This window comes from Cynocephalus volans, chromosome 3 (genome assembly GCF_027409185.1).
Source record: "Cynocephalus volans isolate mCynVol1 chromosome 3, mCynVol1.pri, whole genome shotgun sequence".
Classification (NCBI taxonomy): domain Eukaryota; kingdom Metazoa; phylum Chordata; class Mammalia; order Dermoptera; family Cynocephalidae; genus Cynocephalus; species Cynocephalus volans.
The window spans coordinates 3,266,702-3,277,384 of NC_084462.1; the positions used below are offsets into that span (position 1 = coordinate 3,266,702).

Sequence of the window (10,683 nt, forward strand, 5' to 3'; positions counted from 1 at the left end):
GACGTGATTCCTCCTCTGATCATCACTACTCAGGGCCTCCCCATCACACTGGAAAAAAGACCAACCCCCTTACCACAGCCTAAAAAAGATTCTGCATATTTTGTTCCAGTGGAATCCTCCAATCTCATTCCCTACCTAATCATTCCTTCATCATTAAGTGTCACACTGGCCTTCCCTGGGATCCTGGAATAGGATAAACCCAAAGATTTTGCCCCAGTGCCTCCCTCTTTCAGAGATATTTCCCCCATTCTTTGCAAAACTGGCTCCCTATAATCCTCAGGTCTTTGGCCACATGCCACCTCTCACAATAAGCTCTGCCCCTACCAACCTATTCAAAATAGATTCCTCCCTAATTCTCTAACACAAAACTCTGGTTATATGCTTCATGGAAATGATCACATGCATGATAATCATTATCACATGGAAATCGTCATGATCTGCTGTTATTTAGTTTGTGTATTTCTCTATTTTCTGTATATCCCCTGAGGGCAGAGTTTATAGTCACCTGCTTTCTAATAAACACTTCAAAACAAAAACTCCTGATCTTTTCCCTCAAACCTGTTCCTCCCAAAGTTTCTCTCATTTTAGTAAATGGCAGCTCCATCCTTCCTGATGCTCAGGCCAAATCACTGGGGTCATCGTCGACTCTCCTCTTACCAACCCTCCCCTATCTGATGTCAACAGATACTGTTCAACAATCCCGTCAAACAGACCCAAAATCTGACTTCCTGTCAAATCCTGGTCCAGGAACCACTGCCCCCTGCCTGGGCTATTGCAGTCACTTCCTCACTGGGCTCCTGGCTTCCTCTCTTGGTTCCCTATCTGTTCCCAAACAGTAGCCAGAGGGATCCTGTTTACACCCAAGGCAGCTCAAGACCCTCCTCTGCTCAGAGCCCTCCTGTGTCTCCCAGCTTACTCAGTGTCAAAACAAAGTCCTCAGTGTGTGCCACAAGACCTGGTGCAGTCTGCTCCATTCCCTCTCTGCCTTCACCTCCCACCCTCTCCTCCTTGCTCACTGGCCTCCAGCCACACCAGCCTCTTTACTGATCTTCAGACACATGAATCAGGCTCCTGCCTCAGGGCCTTTGCATTTGCTGTGCTCTCTGCTAGGGATGCTACTCCTCGGATACACACCTGGCTCCTTCCCTCCATCCGTCCTATCAGTCTTTCTTTAAATGTTATCATCTCAAGTCCTCTTCCCTGCCCATCCTGCTTAAATAGCAACTCTACCACACTCGCCTTCACAACCCAACATTCCCTATCCTTCATCCCTGTTTCATTTTTTGTTATGGCATATATACCACGTGACAAACTACTTCTTTATTCATCTTTTCTTTTTTTACTGACAAAACAAAGACAAATTCTCTTCAGAAAGAAATTAACTTCTACAGGAGCAGATGTTTTTGTCTGTTTAATTCACTGCTTATCATCTGTGTCTGCAACAGTGCAGACAGGTAACAATATTTGTTGAATTAGTAAACAAAATTGTATTTATCAACACTCAGGAGATTGCCTGCATATGGTCAGCACTGAATAATGTCTGCTGAGGAGAGTAAAGGAATGCAGCACTTTTTTGGACACTCTGCAAATTTGAAGGGTTGTTATTGACATTCTAAGGTAATATTTTATAGGGAACCGTGCATATAACAACAGTGGTAAGTGCTTGACATTTATCCTTGTAACAATGCTATGAGGAAAAATTATAAGCCCATTTTACAGATGAGAAATCAGAGAGTCCATGAGTTTTATGACTTGTCCAAAGCAGGGACTTGCATAAAGCAGGGACTCCAGTGTCTGAGCACCTAACTGCTAGATTTTGAGGTCACTGGCAAAGATGTAACAGCAAGGGACATTGAACAAGAATGTTCGTGGAGGAGATACAAGACAAAATATTTGGTGGACAATATGGTCCGGCAGTGAGGCCGGACTGCAGGCCCCCTTACTGAACTCCCTTACTATAGACATTAGAATGCTGTCGATCATTAGTGGGGCTGGGAATTCAGAGTAAGGGAATGTTGGCAGAGGTGAAGTGTTGGCAGAATGTGGGATGTAGGTTGGGTCAGGACATCTGGAAGACCCAAAACAGTGTGAGTGTGAACGATTCTGAGGATCCAGTGTTACCTGTGATGAATCATTAAGAAGTGCATAGAATGTTGTTGGGGCAGAACATTCTGGGCCCAAGAGAATATTTTCAGGATGAAGTGTCATGGGAGTCTAGAATCTTTTTGAGTTCAAAATGTAGAAGAACCTAGAATATTGGCAATGAATAAATATTTAAAGGGTTGTAGGATGTTGCCAAGGAAGGTCTATTCATAGGACATAGGATTTGTTGAGGTGGGTGATGGAGGTATGCAGGAATGTGGCCACACTTAGACCGTTCAGGCAGTGATCTGGATTTGCAGTGCCATGTCGATGTTGTTTGGAGACCCGGGACATTGCCTGAGTTGGGGCATTCAGGTTATTGGGATGTTTCAGGGATGCAACATCTGGGGGACTTCAAGGCTGGCACTGACTGAATGCTGCTGAAACATGGAATGCCAGCTGAGATTGGACGTCTTTGAGAGCACAGATCACTGGTTCAAACGGAACACTTCAAGAAGAAGGGTCGGAGAAGGGCTGAGCAGTGCGGAGGCTGTGGTGGGATGGGAGGAAGGAAGCAGCCAAATTCACTTTTATCACGGGTCCTTTGTCCATTTCTGCTCCAGCGTTTTGTGTTTTCGGATTGTTTCATGGATCCAAGGGACGTATTGTGAGACTCGGGTGTAGACACCAGGCCGGTTGGGCTGCCCGCATGGGAAGTCTCCCCAGGAGATGATGCCATGGAGAGTTCCATTACAGACCAGGGGGCCCCCGGAGTCACCCTGATTGGAGGGGAGAGACAGAGTCCTTGCTAAGGCCACACGAAGGCAGGGATGGGGAGATGTGGGGAGAGAGTGAAAGATGGGAGACACACAGAGACAGAGAGAGTGAAAAACAGATAAAAAGACAAGCCACAGGGGACAGAGAGTGAGAGACAGGAAAAGAGGAACAGAAAGATGGAAGAGAGAGAGAGAGAGAGGGAGAGAGAGGGAGAGAGAAAGAGGGAGACTTCTGTGTCTTCTGTTTCTCTCTGTTCCTTAGTCTCATTAAAGTGCTGACATCTTACCTCACTCACCTGTTCTTGGTTCCCTGGCACCAAATCCCACCTTGCACCCCCCACCCAACACCAGCTGACCCTGCTTCTGCTTTATGGTTCTTTTGTGCCACGCCTTACTATGGAATTAATCCATCCACATCTGGCAGGGTATGCAATGGGAATACTTTTCACTTCTCTCCATGGGCCCAAGGCAGACTTTACTAATTGATCAAGGCACACATCATTAATTCATTATCAAGCACTTTCTCACTGAACCAAATCCCCACTCTCAATCCACGCAGTTTGTCCTCACCCCTCCCCAGCTCCCACACTTCGTCATGTGTGACTTGTTAGACTTGGTTCATCAAAGAATCCCACAGCTCTGACCAAAGTGATGGTTCAGGACACAAAACTTAGGTCAGCCTAGTGGGAATCATGCTCAAGACATTTGTGTAAACTATTGAAAAGAGATGTTTTCTCTTTCCAGTAGGGTTCCGTAGAGGGCAGGATGTCAGCTCAAAGCTGCGGGGCCGTCTTACCACGGCATGGGAAGCATCTCAGTGAGAAGGAGCATCTGCCCCCACCTCCATCATGGCTTCCCATCCTGGCTGAGACAGCCCCCCGACCCCTTGGCCTCACCTCACAGGAGTCCTTGCCACCCTCCTTTGAGCCAGCACACAGCATGTTGGGAGTGATCTTCCCTGGGTAGACTTGACGGCACTCTTCATCTGAGCGTAGCTGGATGTTGGCACATTGTAGGGTTTTGGGGTAACTCACTGGGCAGGAGAGAGAGAGAAGGTCTAAGGACATCTTCCCTGGACAGGCTACGGGATAGAGGGGTTTTTGTTTTGTTTTGTTTTAAAGATGACCAGTAAGGGGATCTTAACCCTTGACTCGGTGTTGTCAGCACCACACTCTCCCAAGTGAACCAACCGGCCATCCCTATATAGGGATCTGAACCCGTGGCCTTGGTGTCATCAGCGCCACACTCTCCCAAGTGAGTCATGGGCCGGCCCTGGGGTAGAGGTTAAATAGGAGAGTCAGATGGGCAAAGAGTGGATAGAAAATAGAGGTGGGAAGACAAAGAGGAGGGAAGAGATAAGACATGTATCTGGGAAAAGTGACGGAGGGGACAGAAATATGGAGAGACATGGGAGAGAGGTGGGGGGGGAAGATGAGGAGAAAAGCAGAGGGAAGGATGGGGAAGGAGGTAGAGCTAGTGATGAGGAAAGAAAGACGAAGAGAGTTAGAAGAAACAGAAGGCAGAGATGGTGAGAGAGAGAGAATTCGGGATGGGGAAAACGGAAGTGACGAGAAGAGACGTGGGGGAGTCGGAAAGAGCGGTGGAAAGAGAGAAGGGGCATATTGGGGAGAAAGGCGGAAATGGGACTGGGAGAGAACAAGGGTTTGCTAAGGAGATGCAAAAGGCTCTTGTTTATATATATATATATATATATTATATTCATATGCATGAAGAGTTTTCAAGAAGTTCATTGAAAGATTTGTATTATCTTTTATTTCTATTTTTTCAAACTTTTTACCCAAGTACCCTTGTGTAGTTTATATGTAACGAATATATTTACTTATATTTCACATTTAATAAATATATACTTATTAGTATATTAAATATATCTTATAAATTATAAAATATAAAATAAATTATATACTTATAATTTATGTTATAAATTATAAAATACATTTATAATATGTAATTTATATATTATGTGCTATATATTGCATAATTATATATTTATAATGCATACATTATATAAATGTCTTTAGATAAATATATTTATATATTTTATGTTTATAAAATGCATTTAATTTGTGTGGTATGATTTTTATATTATATAATATTTTATATAACAATTTTATATATTTATATAAATATGGTACTATGTAATATATAATGTATATTGTATTATATAACATATAATATATAGCATATTAGATAACATATTTATATATTCATAAATTCATATATATGAGAGGTCTTCAAAGAGTTCGTGGAAAGATTTGTATTATCTTTTAATTCCATTTCTCCATCAACCTTTTGAAGTATGCTTGTATTTCTATAAAGGATATACATAACTTCATATATATTTATTTTTTCATAAATATAAATATATATGTTCTATATTTATAAATCTTCAACCTCCTCCAAACTTCCCTCCCAGCTTTGCCTCAGTTTCCCCAGTCACTCCTGTGAGCCCTCAGGCCACCTGTGTGGTTGCATACCCTGGGGGCTGGTGGTTGTGCCCCAGCCAGACACCCGACAGCAGGTGCCAGGGAGTAGGCAGTCCTCATGGGAAAGGGGCAGGGCACGGATGAAGCGTGTGGGCTGGACCGGGGACTGCAGCTCCAGAAGCATGATGTCGTGGTCATGGTTCAGGTGGGTGGGACTGATCTGGTATTCAGGGTGGGGGATAGAGCGGACCACCTCCCTCACCTCTTCGCCGGTCTCCACACGCCCCAGGGCATGCTTGCCCAGGTAGACTCTGTACCCGCTGAGCATACAGGAAAAGGTTAGTTGGGGAGGACGATTCCATCTGCATCTCCATCCCAGCTCCAGCCTCTTCTCTAGCCCACCTTCCTCATCTTCAAACATATTTCCTTCCCCATCCTCAACCCCAAGTCCATTCAAACTTCCTACTTTAACTCTATTCCCACACCTGTCCCCCATATCTCCACTTCAAACCTCATTCTTACCCACATGCCCATCCCCACCCCTAACTCCAATCCCGTCCTCAAGTCCTACTTCACCTCAACCCGTACAGCAGTCCCGTTCTCATCCCTCCCCCGTGCTCCCCTGGCCCATACATACTCCTTCAGACAGTGTGCTGCAGTGAGGACCCATCTGGGGTGGACCAGGACGCCCCCACACAGTAGCCGCCCTTGCACTAGTAGGGCTGCCTGCCAGGGCTGAGAGTGAGGGAGGCAGGTGTAGCCACCTGGGAGAAACCCACTGGTCCCATTGGTGCCATTGAGGATCTTGGGATACTCCTGAGAGATGCCTGGTGAAGAAGAGAAATTATTAGAGAATTGGTGAGGGAAAGGCCTGGAGTTGTGGCTCCTGGGCTTGGTAAAAGGGTCAGAATATTGCTCTGGGTAACCAGGAACTGATGTTCATTGATTGGCTTCTGGGATTTGCCATTTTCTATCCAGTGGAGGTGAGTTAGGGCAAAGAGGTGACTCTCTTTTCCACAGAAGTGCCAAACTCTCCATTGGGGGTTAAGTGAGGAGTTCATGGAATGAAGATATTTTGGATAGGCAAGCGAAAAGCTGACTTTCTCTCCACCTGCATTTTCTCTGTCATTCTGCCGTGGGGATGGATTTCAGGAGGTGGAAGTGAGACTGACCTACATATCCACCAAGGCAGCATCCATCCATCCATCCATCCATCCATCCATCCATCCATCTATTCATCCTTTCCACACATATATACCGGATGCCTCTGGCTTTAAATACCATCCATAGGCTAACCACTCGCTAATTCACATCTCTAGCCCCGAAATCTTCCTTTAAGCTTGAAATTCAAGTGCTGTCAACTTGAATGCCTTACATGCATCTTAAACTCTGTATCCCCAACTTGATTTTTATCAACCCGAACTGTTCCTTCCAGTCTGTCTCACCTCTGTGCTCAGCCCAAAGCCTAGCAGTCATCATTGCTTCCCCTCTTTCCTTTGTCACTCACAACCAACAACTCCTGTTGGTTTTGTCTCATAAATATCCAGTTCTCTCCAGCTCCCCTGCCACCATCTTGGTCCAAGTCCCATCGTCTCTTTCCTGAATGACTGTAACAACATTGTAGAAGCTTCCACTCTTGCATCCCTGCAATCCAGTTTTCTCAAAGCAGCCTGAGGAGTCTTTGAACAAGGATAGTCAGACCATGTGATTCCCAGGCTTGGCTTGTCTTAAAATAAAATCCAAAAGCCTTTCCAAGGTTCATAGAAATTCTTCATATTTGGGGCCTTTCTGGCCTCTTTGGCCTCATTTCCTATCTCTCTCCTCTTGACTCACTCTGGTCCAGCCTCATAGGTCTGCTCTTTAAACACATCCAATCCTTTGTACATGCTATTTCCTCTATCTGGACAGTTCTTTCTCTAGACCTGTGTTGTTCAATATGGTAGCCACTAGCCTCATATGGCTATTTAAATTTAAATTAATTAAAAAGTAAATTAAAAATTCAATTATTCAGTCCCATCGACCACATTTCAAATGCTCAGTGGCCACCATATTGGACAGTGCAGATATAGAAGATTTCATGCATATAAAGGGAATATTCTACTGGATGGCACTCAGAATCTAGAGGTCACATGTCTGGATCCTTCTTGATTCTGAGAGCTTAGCTCAAATGTTACCTCTTCAGAGAGGCTCTCCCTGGCCACCTGATCTAATGTTGCCTCTCTTGGCCCCCAGTCGTTCCCTGTTACATCCCCCAATTGATTTTCATCAGAACAATGATCACTACTCATTTCTCCTTATATTTATTTTTATTTCTGTTTTTTTAAAAGTCTCTCCATTCTGTAAGTGCCATTGACAACAGGCCCCTTAACTATTTTATTCAGTGCCACAACCCCAAGACCAAGCACGGTGGCTGGCACATAGCAGGTGCTCAATAAATGAATGCTGGCATTGGAGGCACAGCAGTGGACAGTGGAATGGAGAGAATGCAATTCTGAATGTGCCACTTTCTGACTGGACTCATGCAAGTTGCCAGCCTCAGTTTCCCCTGTTGTCAAGTAGGAAAAGTAATAGTTTATCTCTTATTGGGAAGTTGTAGGATTCAATAAGATCTTGCATTTCAAACATACAGCACAGTATCTGACACAGAGGAAGCGCTCAGTAAGTGGGGACTGTTATTACTAATTATTAGCTACAATAGGAGATCTATTTTCCTCCCTGGGCCAGCTTCCCCAACTATATGACAAGTGGTATGAATAGCCCTGTGGTTCAGTTAGGGACAGGAGTCATCAGTGGGTCCAAGACCGTTTTAGATGGTACAGAGATGAGGCACAAGTAACATTAAATTGCATGCTCAGAAACTGAATCAGCATCCAGGTCTCTTTTAAGTCTGATTTTGTGAGGATAAAGTCTCATGATGCAGCTAATATGCTTTTAACACCTCTCTAATACTCACTGAACTCACCTTTTTTTTTTTTTTTTAAAGATGATCAGTAAGGGGATCTTAACCCTTGACTTGGTGTTGTCAGCACCACGCTCTCCCAAGTGAGCTAATCGGCCATCCCTATATAGGATCCGAACCTGTGGCCTTGGTGTTGTCAGCACCGCACTCTCCCAAGTGAGCCACAGGCCAGCCCTGAACTCACATTTTAAAACCAGGAAGAAGCAGAAACCTTCAGCCGGCAACCTAAAATATTAAGTTGAACCATCTGTGATGCTGTTTTAAGGAGGTCAAAAAGGGTCAAGTACCAGAAATTTCAGGTGGTCCAACACAATAAACATTATTTTGCTATTATTTTGTGCAGGATATTTTTCCTTACTTTTTATTTATGTCAAAATATGCTTTTTTTAAAAAAAAATTCAGGACAGTGATATATAGACATTGCTTTTTAGTATGCTTCTGTTTCAGTAAAAAAAAAAAAAAAAGCTGACTTTAAGAAGACCATCGGGTCAAAAATTATAAGGATGGTTTGCAGGGCCTCAAGACCAGGATATGGCAAACAGGGTGAACAACCTGGATTAGGATTCTGACTCAGGCATCACTGGTGTCTTTGGGGCAGGACCCTGCTGTCTCTGAGTCTTGGATTTTTCAGCAGTGAAACTGGAGTAATTATAGTGCACCTACCTCATAAGATTGTTGAGGATTCCACAAGATGCAGCCCGTGGAGCTCCTAGCCCAGGGTGGGGCACGCAGGAGGGGCATAGGCATGAATCCCGGGAGTGTCACCAAAGGAGAGAATCCACCCCACCTTCAGGCCAAGGATGGTGCTGGGTGCCAGGTGCCCATGGACCACTCCTCCTTCAAGTCTTGGCTGAAGGGTCAAGTCCTTTGGGAAGCCTTCCAGGCTGGGGGCCGCCATTACGTCTCTGGGCTCCTGGCTGGGCTTCTTGAAGCCTTCACCTCACATCATGGTTGTAATTAATTACTAACTAATTATTTGGGTAACTGTTTGAATAATATCTGTGCCTGTCCCCGCTGGGATCTGAGTGCTGAAAGAAGCATCTGTGTCTCTGCTTGTACAGCATCCAGCCTGGGATTCAACAGCTGTTTGTTGATGAATGAATAATGCACTAAGGGGAAGTTTCTAGAGAATTTGCCTGCAAAGGCAGGGAAAGGGAACTTAAATGTGAGAAGAAGAATCTTTGGGTACCAACTTTGGGTGGGGTCACAGATTTGGGGTTACCCCAAGGATTAAAGGAAGAGGCTGAGAATAAAAAGGGAATACTAATAGAATAACAACGACTAACTTTCGAGCCCCTTCTATCCACAACACATTGAAAGTTTGACACCATTACCTCATTCTAATATTCACAACAACCCTTTGCGGTAGGTACTTATATGCTCGCATTTTACAGATGAAAACAACTTAAGCACAAAGAAGCAAAGTTACTTGCTCAAAGTAGCAGCCTCAGGTTTTGAAGCTATGTCTTTTTTTTTTTTTTTTTTAAGATGACTGGTAAGGGGATCTTAACCCCTGACTTGGTGGTGTCAGCACCACGCGCTCCCAAGTGAGCCAACCGGCCATCCCTGTATAGGGATCCGAACCCGTGGCCTCGGTGTTATCAGCACCGCACTCTACCAAGTGAGCCACAGGCCGGCCCTGAATCTGTGTCCTTCTGATTCCTCTGACTCTCAGAAAATCCAGGAGGCCTTGAATGTGGAAGAGGCTGCTGTGGAGGTATTTCAGGAGCTGAGTGGTGGGTGCATCTGAACTGGGGTCAGTGGGCAGACCCCACCTGGGAAACCAGGTTACACAGGGACAAGCAGGAAGCTCTCTGGCTCGTCCTCGCAGGACCCGGCCCCGAGTGGGCGGGGGAGGGCGGAGCTCGAGGCTCCCACGCCCCACCTCCCACCTGACTCCTCCCCCCATTGTCACCAGTGGCCATCACGGCACCTGAACCACCTCCACCCCCGCACATTCTTACCTCCTGACAAGGCCACGGTCAGGGAAGTGAGCACAGCGGGCAGGGGCCACATGGCAGCTCTGAGATGGGGGGCAGGGTGGGTGGGGCCTGAGGAGAAGTTGAAGGGGGTGTTGAGGGCTGGCCCGACCCCCGTGTCTGTAATCTCCCTGCTCCTGCGTTTTCCAGTTGTGGATCTCCCCTCCCATTCACTCAGAGAGCCCTGACCCTGAAGTCCGTATCCGCCCCGCTCTTCCATCCTTTGTGGGTGCCCAGTAGCAAGGTGGGAAGGGCATCGTGCATTCCCCATGGGCTCTGGTTTGCGGTGCTTTCCTCACTGCAGGAGGCTGTACCCTCCTCCTCAGCCCTCCAGCAAGCTGGGTCCTCTGTGCAGGTGCACTCTCTCTCCCCTCTCCTCCTGAGCGTGCCTAACATTTCCCCCCTCTCTGCCCCATTCTCCCCTCTCTGGGTCTGTCCCTGAC

At 46.0% G+C, this 10,683-nt stretch overlaps 1 protein-coding gene across 1 annotated transcript; it reads right to left on the bottom strand.

Moving 5' to 3' along the window:
- Positions 1–2,675: 2,675 nt before the first annotated feature.
- On the bottom strand, positions 2,676–10,277 carry LOC134371852 (kallikrein-13-like). The gene is made up of 5 exons (XM_063088753.1): positions 10,226–10,277; positions 5,940–6,129; positions 5,354–5,622; positions 3,755–3,891; positions 2,676–2,861 (listed from the first exon to the last, which is right to left on the bottom strand). Exons 1-5 carry the CDS (start codon positions 10,275–10,277, stop codon positions 2,676–2,678), a joined length of 834 nt encoding a protein of 277 aa, XP_062944823.1.
- Between the last annotated feature and the right edge of the window lie 406 nt (positions 10,278–10,683).

Excerpts from the sequence above, each read along its gene's own strand:
- LOC134371852 (XM_063088753.1), bottom strand. The coding sequence starts at position 10,277 with ATGTGGCCCCTGCCCGCTGTGCTCACTTCCCTGACCGTGGCCTTGTCA. Across the intron at positions 3,892-5,353 it reads CACAACCACCAGCCCCCAGG|TGAGTTACCCCAAAACCCTA; the intron begins GTATGCAACCAC and ends TCTCCTGCCCAG. Across the intron at positions 2,862-3,754 it reads GTGGCAAGGACTCCTGTGAG|GGTGACTCCGGGGGCCCCCT; the intron begins GTGAGGCCAAGG and ends CCCTCCAATCAG.